Below are 21,634 nucleotides of genomic sequence, written 5' to 3'. Positions count from 1 at the left end.
GCAGAAGGCCTGTGGGTCCAAGATGGGATTCTCCGCTGTTACAAGGTCATGTTCTACACTGATACCCTGAAGTGAGGGGTCTAATGTCTACTGGGAATGTGTGCTTATGTGTATTGTTATAGGAGGAATATGAGAGCTTCCCCAGAAAACAGTAAATTCTTCTTTCTTTCTTTCTCTCTTTCTTATAAGCTAACTACTCATAGAAAAGCCAAAAACGCCGAATACTCTCACGACTGTAAAGATGCGACGGATAAAATGTGATCTTCATATCCAAATTGACATCACTGGGTTACACTACAAGTCCCAGAATGCGTTGCTCTCGTTTTGTCGCTGCATTCACGTACTCCTCGGGGCTGCCTATGTCCGATTTTGTAAATCACAGCTGCTGCTTGCAAACTCAAGGAGTTGTGATATAAAACAATACAAACCCATGTGGGACATCTCTCTTCTATATTCGCAGTAATGAAACAGTCCGTTGCAGTGCCGTGGCAGAATGAGGAGGACTTATGTAAGTTGTCATCATTGTATAACTTGTTTTATATCAACTATTTCACCCTGTGTGTGGGTTTGGTGATACCTGTGTGGAGTGTCACTAATGTGTCATGTCAGTAATATAAGCTGTTGTCTATAACTTAACAGAAATATAGGATGCAAAAACGAATTAGTAAAAAATGGTGAGGGAAGCTAGCATGTTTAAACTGTTTCATGTAGAATATACTAGCTTACGTTAACTCGTGCTGTTCTATCAAAAATGGCTAATGTTAGAACATTACGAGCCTAATTAGCCTGCGTTAGCTTTAACTATTGTGTCAGAAATTCACTATATAATATATATATAAACCTATTTATTGTTTGGGCGTTTTATTTTTATTTTGAAGCAACCTCAAGTCAGTGACACCAATATCACATACACTAACGCTAATGATGCAAACATGTCTAAATTTCACATTGCAATTTCAAATTGCTTGTGTAACGAAACAATTCGGAGCTAAACGTTGATGGTGAAATGAAGAACAAAAGTATTGACCCACGTCAATTTAAACGGGACGGAACTCATGCTGTTGAATGACGAGACAATCTCGTTTCGCCGGGCCCTTCGAGTGCCGCTGACCTCGCAATCATCACATTTCCGACAGCACTAGAAGGCAGCACGTCTCCGTACCACTACGAGCAGCAGCAGCGGCGGCGGCAGCAGCAGCAGCAGCGCTCTCTCTCTCCCTGTGTAACCTAAACAATGCCTCCTACTACAGACCGGAGGAGAGCACGCCAGTAGAATGCGTTACACAGCACCAAAAACCTGCATTTCCCCGCGATTCCGACCGCTCACTTAAATGTGCCGAGACCGTAAACATGTGGATACCTACGGAACATGAAAAATACGGCGTCGGTGAGTTCTCGTGCTTTATGTTTATTTTAAATTTATTTTTAACTGCTGTCCTTCAGTTGTAGGGCATGTGTGCATGTGTGGACGGGGTTTTTTGTCGAGGTGAACTGGCTCTACGGATGATGGGTTTTTCCAGCATGGCGAATTGTTTTCTGAATTATTTTTTTTTCTGTTATCGGAAGGCAGCATCAGCCCCATGATGGGAGCTTGGATTGCATCTGACTGCCACATTGCAGAGCATAGGGTTGTCGCTCTGACCCCCCACGGGTTTTTGCTATATGGACAGCCACATTTGATTTATTTGTTTTTGCCCTACTCGTGATTTCTCCCTTGCATTGTCAGGATAATAACTAGTGGGCTATTTTGACTCAAAAGGCTTTGTGATCGCTCTCGTTATGTTGTGTCTGTTTTGAATGGGGGGGGAGAAATCAGCTGCTTGCCAGTCAGTCGCTGTGTATGTCTGTATTTGCGCAAACCTCTGCCAGTTCTTCGAAAGAAATACAAATCTGAGAAAACAAACAAAGAAGAGATCTTTATTTTGGTGTGTGTGTGTGTGTGGGATCGAGATCGCAGTGGACCTTGAGAGGTCCTGGTAATGTGTGTGTCTCTCTCGGTGCATTGTTCCAGGCAGTCGGAGGCTTTGGATCAAACACTGAAGTGAGACAAACAAGCGACAACAACGCAACCGAAGCCAAATGTAGAGGGGGGGGGAGATCCCACACAGACTTTGTCTTGTTGGTGTGGTTGGAATGTCTTTACCCGCAAAAAAAACAGGGGCTCATTGAGATGCTGGCGCTGAGAGGCGGCTTATATGTCTCATAATTATATTCCCCAGAGATATTGGTGTGTGTGTGTGTGTGGGTGTGTGTGGGTGATGCTCTGGTCCCCTACATGATCCCCCAGCCTCCGTGAAAATGAGCCAATAATCATTTAGTCATCTTTGCAAGGGGATGCCAGGAGGAAAAAAAGTGTCCGGGAAAAACTACTATACAGGCTGTGATATGATAACAGATTATACATTTCTTTTGCCTCATTGTGCTCTGTTTCTGGTTGCATAATAAAGCAGGCTCCCAGGCTTTTCTTAAATGTTGTTTACTGTCCCCCCAAAAAATGCTACCTTGCCACCACGACCTGGAATCAGCGAACCAGAAACTAGCCTTCGGCCTCTCTCTGTCACACTCTGTGGTCTGGTCACTTGACTGCTAAATTCCCCCCCTGGTGTCGACTTGTTTCCCTTCCCTGTCTGTGTAAGTGCTAAAGCCCTGATACTTTTAGTAGAGTCACTGTGCAGTTGTATTACACTTAATCCTGTGCAGTGCAAAGTCCCCCGGAGCCCACGGCTCCCATAGAATACATTTAGCTTCCTAAACCCATCTGTCAAAGTTCAATGGACTGGATGAAAGGAAGACATTTATTTTGAAGGCTAAATACTCACCATTGTCACCAAACTGGGAGGGAGGGTTCTGTTAATTGGATTAAGTTTCTTCCCAAATCCCGCATTGTTCCCGCTGTGACATCAATAAGACTTAATTGGCTGTGATTTGCTTTCTAAGACATGTTTTGGCAACGTGGCACTTCTTTGTGGTCTTTTCCTTTTTTTTTTTTTTGTTTTAAGGAAGGAACTAGGATGTTTTCCTGTTATGCAATTCAGGTTACATGATACACAAACACACACAAATACACGGCGAGGAGCTGTTTGATTCTACCCGCTAGTTTTAGTTCTGATAAGAGCAATTTGAAATGTGTCGGTGTTGTTCCAGGCTGATGCTCAGAAAGCTTGACGTGCTTGTGATGTACGTTCTCTGTCAGTGTCTGGAGAGGAAGTCGTTCACCCTGATTTAAGTGGGTAAACGGTGACTCGAGAGAGGCTTTAAAGTCGAGATGAAATGCCTTCTCTCCCCACAGCTGGTCAGTCGCTGCATGAACTGGCCATGGATGTCTGATTGGCGCTGTTCGAAAAGTCACAGAAATTGTTGAACGAAGTTCCCTCTTCCAGTTCCTGTAGGAAAGATGTCGGGGGGGGGGGGGGGGGGTTGACCTTCTGACCTTAGTAAACATACTGACGCAACACAAAGCTATTCCTGTATTTATTATTCATCAGATAATCGCAATGAAATGAAATACTTCACATTTCCACTCTGCCCTTGCTAAACTCTCACCAGCAATGACCTTTGACCCCCAGACTGAGTCTCACCCTAAATTATTCAAGCCAGGAGGAACAGCTGTTGCCTCTCTACAGGTCTCCACACTTTATAGCAAAACACTACCTGAAATTGTTAAATCCCACCTCAGTAGAATTAACACCATTGATCTTAAACCTGTTATTTCTCTCTATGTCCAGTCCTGTAGGGCCTTTCATGAATATCCATGCTGTACAGTGATATCTAAATATTGGTACAAGTAAGTCCCCACCTTTGCCATTATTAAAAGTGATCTCCTCCAGGTGCTCCCAGCGAACATTTTACCCCCTTTTGACAGGGAGGCCGGCCGACTAAAAGGGGCTTGGAAATCCTTGGATCCTTGCGGGAACATTTGATCTCGAGCCAAATCGAGACGAGATCAGAACATCTCGCTGTGTAATTTGGAAGGTTGCAGCTTTTGATGTTCCATTCGCCTTACTAGCGAAGCGGGGTGCCCTGGGAGGACGGGGGCTCGCTGCCATTGATGAAATATGAATGGGCTCTCGGCGAGTTGGTGTTAAGGCGCCCATTAGCCCGCCAGTGGAGTGATTACTGCTTTTTAACCCGAAGCAAGATGGTTGGAAGATTGATGAGATGATGTTAAATGTCTGATTCCTAAATGGAGACGTTAGATTGAGCAAAGAGGGCGAAAATCTTTGACATCAGAGTCATGTTTTTGAACACAATAGAAGGGTTCGGTGTCCAGTGAAACTGATAAGATTCGGCATCAGAGGATGAAAGGAGCCATGAGGTGTAATGGTGAGATTACTGGATCACAGATGTTCCCAAGAAAGTCTCTCCAAAATGCACGACGGATAATCTGCCACAAATGTCACGGAGGACAAACACACTTTGACTTAATCGCTGGCTGCAGAACACTCCGGAGGCTGCATTGTTTCGAGTTTGGAGTGGAAGCAGAGTTAATGCTGTCGACAGACAGAGTTTCTTCTCATTAAGACCCTCTGATACAACCAATCAAGCATGTCATTGCTCATCATAATTTAGACACATAATTAAGCCGTTTTAACGAGTCGGTTTGGATCGCCGTGCGTTGGGTTCTCCATCGATTTGGCCGGAGAGGCTCGATTCAGTGCTCCTGGTCTGTTCTTTTGAGTGTTGTGGGAGAAGCATCTACATCAGATAAACCCAGAATGTACACAGCGGCCTGATTGAATGTTCATCGCTCGAGGCCCCGCTGCGATGGAGGGCCAGTGTCGGGCCTGAGGGTTTTCTGTTCTCCCTAGGCTGACATCGCTGGTTCCTTCCCTTCGGGGGGGGGGGGGGGGGGAATGTCGCTGTGTTTGATGGGTGGGGGTTGATGGGTGGTTGAGGGTGCTGGCGCGTGTCAGGGGTGGGACTCATTGTCGGAGGGGGCTGTCCGCCCTGCCCTGTTACCCTCCGGATTCAGCCCCCTTCCCACTCCACAGGGGATTAGCAGGTTGTTTTGTAGGGGGGGGGCCCCGAGGCCCATTCCACCATTATACCCATGATTCCCTAATGCAGCAAGGCCCCAAGGCGATGTATGTGAGAGGGGGGGGGGGGGGGGGGGGGGCGAGGTGAAGCCTACCGGCTTGTAATTGCTTCGTCGCCCGCTGCCTCGTCTCCTTGTGCAGGGATAGCACCTCTTCTCCTCACACATTCAACATGGAGGCTCCCCTGTGACTTGAACAGATGCAGAAAATGGAAAAAGCAAGAGAGTTAACCAGCCAGCCCACTATCATACACAAGCTGTTCCCTGGCGTGTGTGCATGATGTATGGGTTAAATAAATCGACACCGACATGTGACATATGACGGGGCTCGGCGAGCGCTCTGCTCATTGCTGATTCACCCGCACAATAATAAGCCACCGTGGCACACAAACGCGGCCCGAGACGTGAGCACGGAGTTGGAGAAATGCCACCGCTGGTTCGTTCTGTGTTGTCCAATTAAGTCACGCTCTATTTATCATGGAGCCCTCAATTATGAAAGAAAACATCTAAACACGGTCTGTTTGTTTTCGATCCATCATCAGCAACCACACAGACAGTTTGCGTCATCGCAGTTATATTTTGTGGAAATAATATTTTACCGGTTTTCTTTCCACACACACTTGGGGGATACCCTTGTGTATCCCATTGGGGCTGGTGACACAAACAAACCAATATGCTGTATGTACAATGTTGAGACAAGGCAGCTGCGGGGCGAGGCAGTCTAGCGTGCCCGCTGTACGGAGATGATGCTTCTGCTCCGAGATGGCCGAGCGATTTCCCAGTTTCCCAGAATGCATGTGGCTTTTATAACGGCCTATGTGACATGAAGTATTGCTTTCAAATGCGCATCTAATATGCTTATTAGAGGCTCACTTGTTTGGTTTTTGATCATGAAATGATCGCAAATTGATTTTTTTTTTTGTTAATTGGATTTTCTTGTGTGTGGCTTTTTTTTTTGGGGGGGGGGGCTGTAGCTTCGCTGTTATGAAACAGGCCTGTGGTGGCGAGGTACAGTTGGGGTTCAATCCACGATCCCTGTGTGAAAGAGGTTAATGGGATATGTCCTATTAGGAATTCAGCAGCTTAACTGATCAGCAGCGCTCCTCTCTCTCTCTGTGTGTGTGTGTGTGTGTGTGTGTGTGTGTGTGTGTTTGTGTTTTTTTTTATCATCTGCGTGGGCCGGGGGGGGGGGGGGGGACATGCTGACTGACATGCTATTTTCATAAACGAAGGGCGTCTGCCGGTGACAATCACTGTGATTGGCGGGTGAGAAGAGCTGTTTATGCATCGAGAGACACGTGGGTTTTTTTTTTTTGTTGCTCATTTACATCAGTTAAAGAAAAGCCTGGTCTGGTCTGTGTGTTGCGGCTGTAATCTAGGCGTGCGTGTATTGACCGTATAGGAAGTGTAAATTGATTTGTGTGAGCGTTTGTGTGGCTGACCCTGTGCAAGATAATGACCTCACGGCCTCCATTTCCCCATGAACCTCGCTCCAGTTATAGCTACCCCTGCTCACCCTCAAGTTACTAAATCCAGTGTGCTTAATTCATTATTAACATGCTGATAAAAAAAAAGTAGTTATGGTCTGTTCAGGATAAATCTTCTACCACTAATGTATCATTGATGGCTGATAAAATGTCACGGCTTGCTTATTAAAGGACATGTGCATAATTTAAGGATGTGAAGGGCTAATGGTCGTCGTTGTGTCTGTTTAATTACCCTGTTAATATCTAACACCGTCATTCAAACCGTCAGTGGGGGATGTGCAAGAGGAGACTCGTACAGATCACTTTGGTCCTGTTCTTTTGTTCTGCTCTTCTGTGTCATCTATTTCTATTTGGGATGATTGACCCTCATCAGGCCACATCTCTATTGGGCCAGTTTCCTCCTCAGAGCATCATCTCTCTTCATCCTAGCCCTGTGTGGTTTTATGAGGACACTAAGGACATATCCTCACCAATGCAATCTGTATCTACGTCCACACAGAGAATTGACCACATGCTCTTCTCTTCTTGTTTACTTTTAGTTTTCTGATGATTGGCACTGCTTTGTTGCTTTGTTGCCACCAATTGTGGCTCAGCCTTATGCTAATCATCTGTATTAGCAGCTTACAGTAGCTGATCACATATATAGGTGCTGCCATTAATACATGCGATGTGTGAAAAATGCTTTTATTTTTTCAAAATCAAAAAACCCTAACCCTTTCACTGCCGAGATACTTTGAACAAGAAAACTGTTCCCCGGAAAAGACTCTGGTTCAAAGACATCACAGTCCAGCTCAGGTCACTGAGGACGTTGTCGGGAGTTGATGAGCAGGGCGACGGTCAGGAAGTGTGTCAGCGAGAGACGCCCAGACAGTGGAAGAGGGTGAAAGGTCTTCAGACAGAAAGCGCGTTGACGCCATTGCTGGACCTTGACAGCACCGTCCACGCCTAGCTGGCCACCTCATCTGTTCCCCCCCCTCTCCTCTGCTTTTGTCTTGTAATTCCTAAATTAAATGAAGCTGCTTTTGTATTTTATTGAATTGGCTCCTTTTAGCTTCTCCTCCTTTTGTATCCTTTTCCCTCCACGCTCCTGCTCCTGCAGAGTGAACTGTTTCCAGAGACAGCAGGTCACACCGCGATGACCCTGATCTCATTTTCTGCCTCTTTTTTTCCCCCCTCATCTATCGCTCACTCATTCCTTTTCCTGTCTGGGTTTTGTTCTATTCTCCTTTTTTTCGGCAGCCCACTTCCCTCTATCTGTGCTGCAGTCTGTTCCACCTTTTATATCTCTTCCACATGTGTCTCATTCTCTCTCCTTTCCCTCCCCCCTCTTCCTCCTCTGGATCCACAATCACCTGTCCTAGATATCCCCAGATACTGTGTGTGTGTGTATGTGTGTGTGTGTGTGTGTGTGTGTGTGTGTGTGTGTGTGTGTGTGTGTGTGTGTGTGTGTGTGTTGTCGCGTGTGCATGTTTTTTGTATGTCGTATGTCCGTGTGTGTGTCTGCAGCAGCCTCAGAGGACTGGAAGTCTGAAGATGATAAAGCACTGAGACGCCCCACAGGCTTTGGAGTGGAGCCGTTTCTACAGCAGATGTTTTACGTCTTTTTGTTGTGCTGCATACTCGTGCTTCCCATCAAACCCCACTCAACAGTGTTTCCCTTTTTGAAGGAAGCACATCATCCTAAATGTAAAATCCCCAAAGTTCTTGTTTTAGATTAAGTAACTTGGCAGTGGATAAGATACAAGCACTATTTTGAAAATATCACAAAAGTACTGCTTTTTGCTTCTTTTTACCCAAATCGATCATTCTAGCACTTTAAACTTGTTTCCAGAAATAGCTTTACTTTTTCCAAATCCAAATCCCTCCACAGCTTCAAAGGCCTCTCTCTCTCCTCTAAAAGTGAAAATACCAACAATAAAGCCTTTATTGTGTTAAGTTTATTAATCTCACCTCTCTGGGAAAAATCAATGTTCGCCGGCTAAAAAAAAAACGAGGAGCTCGCTCTGGTCTTCCTCTGCGTGAAATCGATATCCATTGTTTCAAAAAAAAAAAAGTAGCTGTAAATGTCGAGTGGTGAGTCGGCCACTGTTTCCACTGCAGACTGCGCGTGTGTGCACGAACGGAAAGCTCGACAGGCGTAGCAACGGTAACCATGAGGGACGGGATGTGTCCGTCATAAGTCCGTTGCGTTGACGTGTGCATAGCAGGCAGACATATGGCTCGTTCTGTCCCATTGAGTCTGTTCTATTTCTGGCCCTGGTACCTGTTTCATCAGTCTTTTCTTAATGGCAGAGGCAGCTGTTTTCATGCTGGCTACAGTGCACAAACACCAGAATAACACTTCGTCTTTTTAATTCATGCCCCGCTGTTTATGACTTCTGCCTCCGATAAAAAGCGATGGTGTAATCTTCCTCGTCTTCTCTCGTCTTCGCTGTCCGTTTTGTCTTCCTTCTTTTGGTCCCGTCGACGCTCTGTGTGCACATATTCAAATCAGATTTTTTTTTTTTTTTTTGTGATGACCAGTTCAGAATTGACCACGTTCACCACAGGTATGTCATATTAGCAGTGTATATCGACCGTGGGCTCACGAGCTGTGGTAGTGACATTGATCGGTTTAGATCCCTCTCTTGTCTCTTCTCCGAGATTGAACTGTTTTCCTCGTCTCCATCACTCTCTCTGTCTCTGCAAAGATCACATTGGGAGGATCAGCTGCCGCCCGGCTGATTTCTGGCCGGCGGCCTCTCCGACCTTGGCTGCTGTTGGCTGTCTTATTACTCCCGCACGATGTGTGTGTGTGTGTGTGTGTGTGTGTGTGTGTGTGTGTGTGTGTGTGTGTGTGTGTGTGTGTGTGTGTGTGTGTGTGTGTGTGTGTGTGTGTGTGTGTGTGTGTGTGTGTGTGTGTGTGTGTGTGTGTGTGTGTGTGTGTACACACCTCTTCTGCGGTTGCATCAGTGTTTATACAGCTTTTACATTTGATCTTTGTCCCACTTGAGGTGCATGCATGCGTGTGTGTGTGTGTGTGTGTGTGTGCGAGCGATCCGCTTCCTGCTCTCGCTGTGCCGTCGAGATGATGGCCTGCCTCTCCTCTGCACGTCGGCCTGCTGCATGCGAGGCGCTGGCTCGCCGCCTGTCCTCCTCCTCCTCCTCCTCCTCCTCCTCGCCTCTGTCAGCTCCCCTCACTTCCTCTCTCGCTCTCTGGCCCGTGCACAGAAAAGCCAGTTTGATGTCAGGTTGACTTTCAAAAGGGCTTTTCACTGCAGTTTCTTTTCTTCTTTTTTTTCAGCCAATTTGAGACTGAAGTGTTGAGGCCGATTGCAATTGATTTTTTTTGGCGCGCAAGAGTGCTCAGCTGATTGAAATAGCTTTATTCTAGAAGAAGAAGGCACAGGATGTGTGCTGTTCTGCATTTTTTTTTGTGGGGGGGGGGGGGGGGGTCTTTTTTTAGATTGATGGGGCAAAAGAAAAGAGGACTTCCAACTTTGAAATGAGATTAACTCCGGTCTCGGTGGCAAAGCCCCAAAAACATGATTACTTCTAACTGACTGTCCTCCTCAGCCCAACGATTCTTATGAATTCCGAAATTAATTGTGTGGGAGTTGTCGAGTGTTATTGCCTCGGAGAGTCTGTTTAATTCATCAGGTTGACTAAACCTCCGACTGCGACCCAGTTCACTTCTTTTCAACCCGACCCGTCTGCGGGGACTGTTCCCGTTTGGAATGTTTATCCAGTTAAGAGGAAAGCCTTGAAACCACGCAGAGACAGAAACAGATCTCTTAGCTAAATACTCGTCTTGAATTAATAAGTCCCCCCCCCAAACATCTGAGCGACTGGATTGTTTGAAGTTTTGTTTGTCTGAGGGGAGACGACCAAGTATCTTCCCTGCTTTCTGCCTCTCATCGTTGATTGAATGGGGCCTTTCCAGCCTTCTTCTAGCAACACCAAAGGTTGGCATGGCAGTGCATTGTGGGCTTGATTGGCTTTGTTTTCTGCTCCTTTTCTGGAAGTTGCACACTGAGAATTGCGTATGTTGATTCAGTAGGCTGTGTGTGACTTCTCCTACCATTTGAGAGAGAAGTGCAAAAAGTTTTTTTTAACATTGTTATTGAAATAGTTCATCCTTACTCGTTTTCCTCCAGTAGCGCAGGTACCAGGGATCAAGGATCGGGACCAACATTGTCCTTGGGATGATAGATAGATGGTTGCTTCGGAAGTGTTTCCCCGTTTCCTGTCTTTGTGCTCAGCTAAGCTAACCGGCTACTTCCTGTAGCTTCATATTTACTGCACAAATATGACGGCGGTATCGGTCTTCTCATCTAACGCTCAGCGAGAAAGTTATTAATTTCAACTGAGAAACCAAATCCTATCTTATTAAAAGATATGTGGTGGTGTTGCGCCAACTGTCAGATAGCGTGAAGCAACAAACGCTAAACCAGGCACCAGGGTCACTCCAGGTGCTGGTATCAGTTTCTTTTCCTCCTGCCAGACATTACCAAAAAAAAAAAGGACATCCAACCACTGTGGGATTGGCTTGAAGTGGCTCTGTTTGCCACAAGCCCAACCTCTTCTCCAAGCATCCACCTGGTGTCTTGATCCCCCCTCCCCCCCCCCTCCACCGGTCGCACCCTCAGGGGAGAAAATCTGAAGAACCAAACGCGCAAAGTGGCGCTGCTAAAAGCGGTTGAAATGGATCCCCTTTGTGCGGGGGCGAGAGGGGACATAAGAAGGAAACCCCCCCCCACTGTGGGAGCCTTTTGTGCGTAGGGAGTAAGAGCACTTGGTCTGGGGGACGGCGGCGGATGGACACCTCGGGCTGTTGGTTCAGTTCAGCAGAGGAGATGACAGCAGATTGTTTGTATGTATGCTGGCTATGGACACGACATAGGCACAAAACCTGATCCCAGGGCAGCTTCCCTCCCAGCGGATGGTTCCCATACCTCGTGAGGCCCCCCTGGCTATTCTCGCTAACAAGCAATTTGTGTTGAGAGCTGGCCTCAGATCAAATATACAGACGCTGGCGTGGAAATAGTGCAGGCGCTTTGATGTCGGTGAGAAAATGCCCACTTTAACAGGTATTCGGAGCCAAAGATTCCTTTTTTCAGCAGATGGTTTCGTTGGTCAAGTGATAGAAGACTTTGTGTTACTGTTTCGTCCCCAAGGGCATCTGAATTTCAGAAATAGCATCAGAGCCCTTCTGGAAGTCCTCGGTACCCAGAGAGTAATCTCTGCTGTTAATGGATCAATAATGCAAATCTCCTTTTGGATCATGTATCCCCACAACCTATTTATCTACAGCCTAATGACCTGTCAGCGCTTCCCATTTTGACCTTGATGGTCATTACAAAGCCCCGTATCATATTTCAGTCTTCGAGCACTTTTGAGCTTTTTTTTTTGAAGAAAGGACGCTTTCATGTTGTTTCAGTAGTTGCACTTGAAAGGGAAGCGAGACGGATAGCTTAGCATCAGTGATTTATGCCTCCTGTCTCGAGCCCCATCCTCTCTGGCCTTGTTTACGGCGGCACCTCCAGAGCTCGCTGGTATACGCAGCTACAGCAGCGAAACGAGGCGTATTTGTTTTTGCCGTCACCCTCAAAAATACACTTAATTGGAGGAGTGAAGGGGCGAAACACGTTCTTCGCAGCCATGATACATGCACGCCGCAGCAGATGCCCGAGTCGAGGCAGAACCCTGCATTGTCTTCCTTCCTTCCTGTCTCTCTCTCTCTCTCTCTCGCTCTCTGTGCTCACTCAGACCAGCTCGGGCCTTCTGCTGTGTCGTGCTGACATAATGAGTGCGGGGATAGCTAAAAATACTGATGCACAAGCAGAGCATGCTGCACTGCACACGTTTAGGACATATGTTTTCAGCATGATGCGGCTGTTGTTTCCCCCGAAGTGGAAAAAGAAGAACTCCATGCGTTGCGATTCTGATCAAAGGTGCAACGGTTTCCTTTCTGATTTCCTCCGGCTTGTGTTGAGTTCAAAGGTTAGCGTGGTGATGGCGGTGATTGAATGGGCATTTGGAACCAGGCCATTGATTTCTGGAGGAATGTTTCCAGGCATCATCAGTGGTGATGCGTCACCCACAAAGCTCCGCCCGGGACCCTCATCTGGACTACGGCCATAATCCTCTTTGCACAGGCCGTCCTAATGCACTAGTAACCTCACCATGACCACCTGGGAATACAGACCGGGTGACTGCGTCGGGCTACAACTGTGCTTGCTTGGCACACAGCTGTGAGATTGGACACGCATGTACGCACACATAGATATGTGTAAGGCCAGGATATTACTCCACATAAATACAGATGCCAACATCAACATCACATTTCTGAATGCAAGAACAAATACACCATCCTGTCATCCCTTTTGCTGGGATTTACATCCCATATCCCCGAACCTCATCTGTAACTAGATATAGATTAAACCCAAATATAATCACTTTATTGTTGGAGCTTGTTTGGGGGAGGGCAAGTGCTGATAAATGAGCCATTGAGGTTTTCCCTTTTACATGGGGGAAGAGCTTTGTCTGAGCTCTGACTATGTGAGCCGTTAAAGCTGATATTGGCTGATCGTGATATGAAGGAAGGGGGAAAAATGAAAGGGAGGTGCATGTGGATGAGATGGAGGAAGAGATATAGCGAGAGGCGGAGAGAATCAGACACTGTGATGGTTGACGGGCTGTCAGACGGTCCACATGGGGTTCCTCCTCCTCCTCCTCAGAGTATAGAGCTGCCGAGGCTGGCCGAGCACCGTCCCAGTGCGCCTCTATCTGCCCGCTTGAGTTTCAGGAACTCTCTCTCCGTTGCTCATATATCCCCCCCCCCCAGGGAGCACAAGGCGCTGAACTGGCACACAAATGAGGCTACCTTTCTACTTTGCAGAATGGTGTTCACTCACAACTGTGGGAGGAGGAAAAACAAAGATGAAATTAATCACTCTCGCGTCTTCCCTCCCACTTCAAGTCCACAGCTCCTGCAGACTTTTTAACTGGTTTTATTTAATTACAGACTGCGTTAGGGTGCACACAACTGCCGTTGACCTACATCAGGAAAGTGGGGCATTTTTTTTCTTTTTTTTGCTACTCGCCCTCTCCAACTTCTTACCCCACTCTATTGATTTTGTCTGTGTGAGCACGAGCAAATTATCTGAGCACGGCCATCAGTTTGACACCAGCTCTCTGTCACTGGCTGTCCGTCTGCCTCTGTCTTCTGCTTCTGCATAGCCTAGTTTACCCCCCCACCCACCCCCATATTTGATCTGGAGGATGTGTAGAGGAGTTGCGAATGTTACCCTGACAGGACGAGAGCCATAATACAACAAACTGGAGGGCAGTCTCTTTGTTCGCACTGATGCCGTCGCAGTAATGGCCAAGATTAAGGCAAAGTGTGAAGCGGCTCCTCGAGCTGAAGCGAAATTCAAAGCAGGCACGAGGGATTTTCTTTCGTGACAGTTGAGTATTGGTTAATTATTTTTACGGTTCGAGATGGCTCTAGTGGCTAATCTCTCTCTCTCTCTCTTTCTCTCTCTCCCTCTGTGTGTCTTTTACTCAGTGTAGCTCTTGGCTGTGTGATTTCCTACGTGGTTTCCTTTGACACACACACACACACACACACACACACACACACTCGCTCTGCAGTCCCTTTTGCTTGAGTTCGATTCCTGGAAGAAAGCGTTCCAAACCACGGTGGTTCTCTTCTCTTTTTCTCTTCTTCTTCTTCTTCCTCTTCTTTTTTTTCTTTTTCCCTCCATCTCTGCGAGCCCAAAATTCTCCAACCCCAGGAATAATCCTGCTTGATCCACCAATGGCATGCGGCGCAACAGGAAAAATAGCCCCGACGACAGCTGAACCCCTTTAGCCCCGCAGGAATGTTCGGGCCACGTGCACACAGGCCATACATTCAGGCACACAGAGCGGCACAGAGCGCGGCACAACAGAGCGCCTCATTCTGAAAGATGGCCGTGTTGGAATCAGTGGCAACCAGCCATCCGCCGGTGTTTACATTTGCGCCTTTAGGCCCTACGTTTCCTGACAGCAAGCGCCATGCGAGGTGACCGAAGCACGTAGAAGGAAGGAAATCCATTTCCTACAGGAAGCCATTACAATTGTAACACTAATGATTTCCCTGATATTGTTTTGATAAACTAAGTTTGTACGTAAGAGAGTAATTGTTTGACAGCTTTTTGCCTACACTTGCCCATAGTTCGGCGTGATGGCATGTCAATGTGTGCTCCATCCGTTATTGATCGGTCGAGGTTGTAGCCGATGTCAGAGGAACTGGTATGCCAACCAGCCGCGGAATCCAAACCCTCATTTTTCAGTGTGTGAGGCTCTCTTTAAAGGGAAAGAATGACAATCAGTGCCAATATAGACATGGATACACACACACACACACACACACAAATCTCCAAATCTTGTGGTTCATGGAAAGGGGACTGCATATCACATGAAAACATTTTATTTTTATTCTGAGGCTCGGGCTCGCTGACATGATTTCGTACTTGTCGTATATCTTGGTTCAGCCGCCCGTCGTTGCTGTCACTATCTTGTCATTGTCAGCGACGCTCTACTGTAACGCCCCCCCCTCCCCGTTAAACGGCCTCCTCTGCTCCGTCGACTCCGCTTAGTTTGAGGGACTTGTGGCGGAGCTCACAAACTGTTGCTGTACACCCTGCACTTGGACATGCCTGTTGAATGGCGCTTTGTTTAGAGGCCTTTTAGGAAAGTGCGTTGGTTACAGATTTGAGATCAGCCTGTAAACTATGGACTTGCAATGCTGCATTCAGAGTCAGAAACACAAGAGTTATTACAATTTAGGGACTTATATATACTTATGATTGTGCTTATGACTTCCCTGTTATCCCTTCTAGTTCCCTCTCTATTAACCATGGGAGATACAAGAACAACGATTCTCAGACATCTCTCTTTATATAAGTCGGCTGTGTTGTGCGCTGTGGTTTGTGTTTTTTAATTTAATTCCTTCCTCATTTGCTCTTCCGCTTCTTTACTCTCTGTCTCACTTCTCTTCAGTAATGTATTAATTGGAAATCATGATGCAGAGTGTTCACTTAACACATTTATTGGGTTCTGGTGGCAGTACTTTGTTTTGTTTTACATCTCTTGTAATATTTATCTGTGCTGATAACATGGTTATTTTGTCTGGCTTCAATAGAAAACTCCCACTGTGCTGAGATTTTTAAAGCTGGATTCATAGGGAATTATTAAATGGCAGAATATACACAAACGCCCACAAACATACATTGTGTTCAGTGTGTCCAGCGAACATCTTGCAGCTCTGCGCACCCACATTCACAGTTATTATAACCGCTATCAGGCCTGTCTCTAAATCATTAAACAAATCATCCATCCATCCATCCATCACATATCCTCCAGTCTCGTGTCCCATTTAATTGCTATGCTACACGGGTTCCCCTTTAGGTTGTTAGCTTAGCTGCTCCACGTCAACGGAAGCCGGCGTATTTAAAACCCCAGATAGGCTCCTATTGTGGAGCAGTGACTGAGCTAGCTTAGCTCATGATACGCTACGCTCCAGTAGCTTGTATTTGTGTAGCACCTGCCATCTGTGTGTCCTTGAGTGGAGCCGCTATGTATGTGCGAGTGTGTGTGTGTGTGTGTGTGTGTGTGTTCTGGAGTTACTCCTCTCTGCCACTTCCTGTGAAGTGTCTTCAATTTGCCCTAGCTGTGCTCGGAGGCTACCACCGTCTGTCAGTGTGTGTGTGTGTGTGTGTGTGTGTGTGTGTGTGTGTGCGTGTGCTTTTTAGCAATCACGGCATGTTCACAAACACGTCCTGTTCGTGTGACAGTCGGTGCTTCTTCCCGTGTCTCGGGCCCCCATGCGGCTCAGCGCAGGCGACCCACACTGTGGTCTTTTCATTCACTTTCCGTGCTTTTCGTTCACTCCCGAGTGACTCGAATGACTCTCTTGATGTCTGAGTGCCCTCTCTTCTCTCATACAGTCTCTCTGTCTCCGCTTGTCACTCAACTCATTGTTTTATCTCCTCGGGAGGAGAGCGGCATGAAGGCTACTAGGCCAGGACGGGAAGTGAACATGTACAATAATGGCTAGTATTTGGGATACGAGTCCAGTGGGAGTCTCTCTCTCTCTCTCTCTCTCTCTCTTTCTCGTTTGTGTATGATGCTTCTTTTATTCTCCCCGCTTTGTGCTTTATCTTGTTTTGCAACAAACGAGGCTGAATAAGACTCTTGGTGGTTGGCGGCAAGATTGCCAACTTTGCGCAGACATGAAAACAAGTAATATAATTGCTTCAAATTGTCTTCAACTCTATAATTAGCTTCAGGCCTATCACCGACAATGTAATTTTCCCTCCTCCCCTCTTTCTTTGTCATTGTCTCTTTTTTCCTTTGCACTCTGGTTACTCTGGGACTGCCACTCTGGGAGGCTTAGCATTTAGCGGTAGCAGCATGGGGTCATTTCTCCGTGACTGGCTTCTATCGTGCTTCAAAGGGACATGTACGGTCAGCCTCGTCCCTAATGGAAGACTTATGATCCGAGGGGGGAATTAGATGAAACTGGCTTACGAGGCTGAAGTCAATATTAACCGCATGGTCCACTGCTGACATTTATCTTCAGGAACCCTCTTCTAAACCCAACTTATATTATCTTCTTTTTTCCCTTTTTTAATTGACATCTTCCCCATCTTCTCAAGTTACATTTGACACCGTTTCACCTTTTACCCCGTCTCTCCTCTTTTCTATGAAACTTCCTCGTCCTTTCATTTTCATTAGTTCATCGACCCACGTTGATCGACCCGACTCCTCCCCACTCTCAGGCTAACCTTTCCCCTCATCCTTCCCTTTCTCCGCTTATGTGTGTGTGTATTGCTCTCGATCTGAGGGTTGCTAATCAGGTTAGGCAGAAGCCTGCCTGCCCATAGGGACGATGTTAACACAGCCTCTTGTTTGGATACTGCTGGCATGAAGTGCACTTTAACCGGCAGACACACACACACACACACACACAATATTGTATAGGCGCATACGATGCCACAGGTATGTTTGTGTTAATAGCAAAGAAATGAAGCTGTAAAGTTTCACTTTTCTCAGCACCATAGCCCGATACCCTCGAGAGCTAAAGACTATTACTGCCCTTTTATTACCACGCATGCATGATGGAACTACCTCTAAAGTACATCTATGTGTTTTATCTGCTCCCATTTAGCGCCAGGAAACATGCGCGCACCTCCTTCTGCAGTGAGGAATGCCGCACAATCGTTTTCATTTCAGCTCAGAGGAGGTGTGTTTGTGTCTCGCTGTTGAGTTGCCGAAGGTTCCCCCGTCGTCTGTGGGCTTTTTGTGTCGCGGCTCGCACCCTACAATTTGAGAGTGCGGGCGGCGATGTTGTGGCGGCGCGTTGCCTTAACGACACATAAAACCAAAAAAAGCACCCTGCATCTGTGTGCAATAAAATGCGTTACTCGTTCCCAGGCTACTCGTGCAACAATCTAGCGGGTTTAACTAAGAAGAAGGCCTCCATATGGTTGTTCATGGCTCGGTGCAGATTCAGAGATGGCGAGCTAACCCCCCGTTTGTATGTGTGTGTGTGTGTGTGTGTGTGTGTGTGTGTGTGTGTGTGTGTATCATGGGCCTCCGCAGTGCAATCTCATGCATGTGTGCATGCTGAGATGCTGTATGTGTGCAGTACAACATGCTTTTCATCAGAGTATGGGGGGGGAGGATGTTTTTTAATGAGGTGATAAGCACCAGCTGTCCAGAATGATATGTCAGAATCGAATGGTATGATGCCATAGCATTAACGCAGTAACACACACTGAGTGTACAAATGAGAACCATCCTTCAAAACGCTGAGACAGCTCATGTAAAACCAGGTCCAACGGATTCATTCCAGAAAGCATAAAAATGTGAGAGTTCTCCTGCTCCTGCTCTGAAAAAAGGTGTATTTTAAGGAAAGGTGCCAAGGTGCTGCTGCTTCCTCGTCATTTACTTGATTAATTAAGAAGCGGGAGCACCTTGGGATGGATACACAGAGCAATATCTATTCCATAAGATGACAATCCGGCAACAAGGTGTCTACAACAGAGATAATAGGAGCATCGTATTTATGGCTTCTGGGGCACACGGATACAACAATCCAAAAGTCCATCAATTCTGCGTCTAGAGGATGATGTCTTGCATAATCTCACAGGACATCTTGGATAACTGATCATACAGTGGATTCAGACCAAAAGTCTCTCTCTCTCCCTCTCTCTCTCATATATATTTATAACTGTTCTTTGCTGTTATCTAACAAGTGGGAGCTTTGCTATTTTCTGATTCCCGTTCCCCTGCTTTAATATCGTTCTATGCCAGAGCTATTCTGAAGTCCCAAGCCTTTCATCCAGCAACAAGCAACCTCTTACAGCTGATGAATGCTGCTGCTGCTTTTCAAGATAAAAAACATAATACAATCAGCACTGTTTCACTTGTTCACATGTTGGTGCATCGTCTGTATGGAGAGCTTCTCCGACCACAGTGAGGCCGCGTAGCAACAGTAATGAAGGGATTAAGGGGAGCTGGGCGTCGCACGATTCAACTTTCAAACTCCAATTTCTGTCGGTTCATTCTTCTCCGTGTCACGCAGCCCCCTCCTCTTCTCTTTCATCCCCGTGATTGATTGGACTGCTGTGTGTGTGTGTGTGTGTGTGTGTGTGTGTGTGAGTGTGTTTTTTAGCTTCCCGCTCTCGTCCAACAACCGTCTCCGCTGGCCCGGCCGTCGGCGTGCGCGCTTGTTTGAGAGCCGACAAGAGAGGGCCTCTCTTCCCCTCAAGCCGCCAATGCGGCGCAGGGGCCAAACAAAGTGTAGCGAGACACACGGGAGCTGACAGCTATACTTATCTTTCCTGCCTCTCTTTTTGATGCCTCCCTCCCTCTGTTCCATTTCTCCCTCCCAATACCGTCCCGTCTCTCCCCACCGCTCACTGTTCTCTCTCTCTCTCTCTCTCTCTCTTTCAGTCTGTCTAGACTCTTTCCTCTTTTGCTCCCCAGAAAGCACACATCCCACTAATGTGTGTCCGTACAGGCTGTGGCTGCAGGCTAAATAACACAAATACAAATGTAAAGTAAGCCGTCGGACCATTTTTTACTTGCTCTGCTTTTAACATCCAATTGATTTAGCTTCACCTTGGAGGCACCCTTTTTCCCTTTTTTTTATTTTTATAAAAGGTCACACCTTCAGTGTTTGAAACTGGAGATGCTGTTTTGGTTGGATTGCGTTTCATCACTTTTTCATCATCGTTTCATCACCCTCAATGTGAGCCCGACTGCCATCTGAGCGGCTATAGCCCGGAGCTATGAAAAACGAACGTGCGTGTTTGTTTCCCAGTGGTGGGTGAGGGTCTGTAGCCGATGTCATGTCAGTGAGATGTGATGTCAGGCTCTGTTTAATAGTGCTGCCAACAGCTAAACTTACAACCTGCCAGATGCATCATGAATCCACGTGGATCGAGTGTGCACGTGTGTGTGCTCGGACGCACTCACAAAGGTCACTCGCTCGCAGGTGCGCACGTGTTTCTGCTCCGTCCGGGTCACGCGCTTCCTCTGTCGGTTTCCCCGTCAGCTTTGGGTGTGTGTTTGCATCAAGTGCATCAATTTGTCGTAGTTTGATTTCAAAAAGAGCTTGAAGTGCAGATAGAGGTCAGCCACACCTCCTCTTCACACCCCCTCTTCCCCCGAAAGAGAGCGGGGCGAGGGCCGGTCGAGAGAGGAAAGGAAGTGAGTCAGAGTGAGAGTGATACGGAGCGATGCAGTGGGTTTCACCCGACACTCCCACATTTAGCCGTTACACCTGAAGGAAGAAAAGCAGATGTTTGCCCGTTAGTCTTTCTGCTTTTTTCTTTTTCTCTCCATCTGTCAGTGGGAGATGCAGCCTACTCTCCACTTATCTATCTCTGTCTTCTGGGTTTCCATCCATCCCTCTTTCTCTCGGTCTCCCTAAATGTTTCTCTTGTATTGCTTCATCATAAAACACACCCACACCCTTCATTTTCCCTCCTCTCTCCTGCTGTATATTTTAGCCTTTCTTCCTCCACTCTCCATCTCTCTCTCTCTCTCTCTGCAGGGTGGGAGGATGTGTAGGCACCAGTGTGACTTCAGCTCTCTAAAGCTGCAGCTCCCAGCATTTGCATCTGGAGTGTTAAGAGCATTAGAAAGAGAAGGAATAGGTCTTGTGAGTGTGGTGGGTGAGGGTCTATATATCCAATATAAGGATAATTCTGGCTTATCATATTATTTAAACAAAGATACATACCTGATGGAGATGATGAACTTTCCTTCCCACTTGACTTGTTTGGTCCACTTTGGAGTGTTTATTATTTGAAGGCCATTCAACCCAGTCACAAGAAGTGTCCCATTATGTTAGCATGCACCTCAATGGCCGTGATCAGCTATCCCAAAGTGTAAATGAGATGAACCACAGGAAAGTGATATGGGATTAGAGAGGATGATTGGTGGCCAGAGCCTGTTCAAGAATGTGCAGAAACCACTTTAACACCGCTGGTGACTGCGTCAGAAAAAGGCAAATTTATACAGCAGGTGAGATAAAACCATCCCGAGAGGATTACAGTAATCAACTCATCGCAACTACGGCATCAGTGGGCTATCTAATGCCAGCACTTAGTTATCTTTGAAGCTGCACACATACACACGGGCAGCCAGATTAGTGCCTGTGAATGAGGTGAGGTTTAGCGCACTGACCTATATTTCTATTTAACCCGAGTCCTTTATGGGGTCTCCTGCTCGGGCCAATAGGACTGACTGGTGCTTTTGTTGTTCTCTTGTTTTCCTGCTCTTTATGACTGGTGTTACTTTTAGTGTGTAATCGCGCCAATTAAAAGGTTTATGGGAAGAAAAACAATCTTTTTTCCCCCCCAGATTAAATGCATTCCGCGCTTTATTTAGAAAGTGTAATTTGCAAGCTTAATAAGTGTCTGTGTGTGTGTGTCGCCTGCACGGCTTGTACTTATTTGTGAGTTATTTCATGAGTCACACGCTGTTGGTTGTATAAAGTTTCACATACGGTCTTCTGCGATGCTGAAATGATACCGAGCCCTGAGCTGCACTTTTTTTTTTTTTTTTTTTG

General features: G+C 46.7%; 1 protein-coding gene across 4 annotated transcripts in view; it reads left to right on the top strand.

Moving 5' to 3' along the window:
- Positions 1–1,350: 1,350 nt before the first annotated feature.
- dock4b (dedicator of cytokinesis 4b) overlaps positions 1,351–21,634 on the top strand; it is a gene marked incomplete at its 5' end in the record, with an annotated part of 98,724 nt that continues 78,440 nt past the window's right edge. For all 4 annotated transcript variants that reach the window (XM_079183490.1, XM_079183491.1, XM_079183492.1 and 1 more), the window contains one exon: positions 1,351–1,387. In XM_079183490.1, the coding sequence (XP_079039616.1) occupies positions 1,351–1,387 (37 nt within the window). The remainder of the gene's footprint in view (positions 1,388–21,634) is intronic.

The sequence above is a fragment of the Pholis gunnellus genome, assembly GCF_910591455.1.
Source record: "Pholis gunnellus genome assembly, chromosome: 22".
In the NCBI taxonomy this organism is placed as follows: domain Eukaryota; kingdom Metazoa; phylum Chordata; class Actinopteri; order Perciformes; family Pholidae; genus Pholis; species Pholis gunnellus.
Note: the sequence above shows the minus strand (reverse complement) of the source record. Positions and strands in the feature narration are given on the sequence as shown.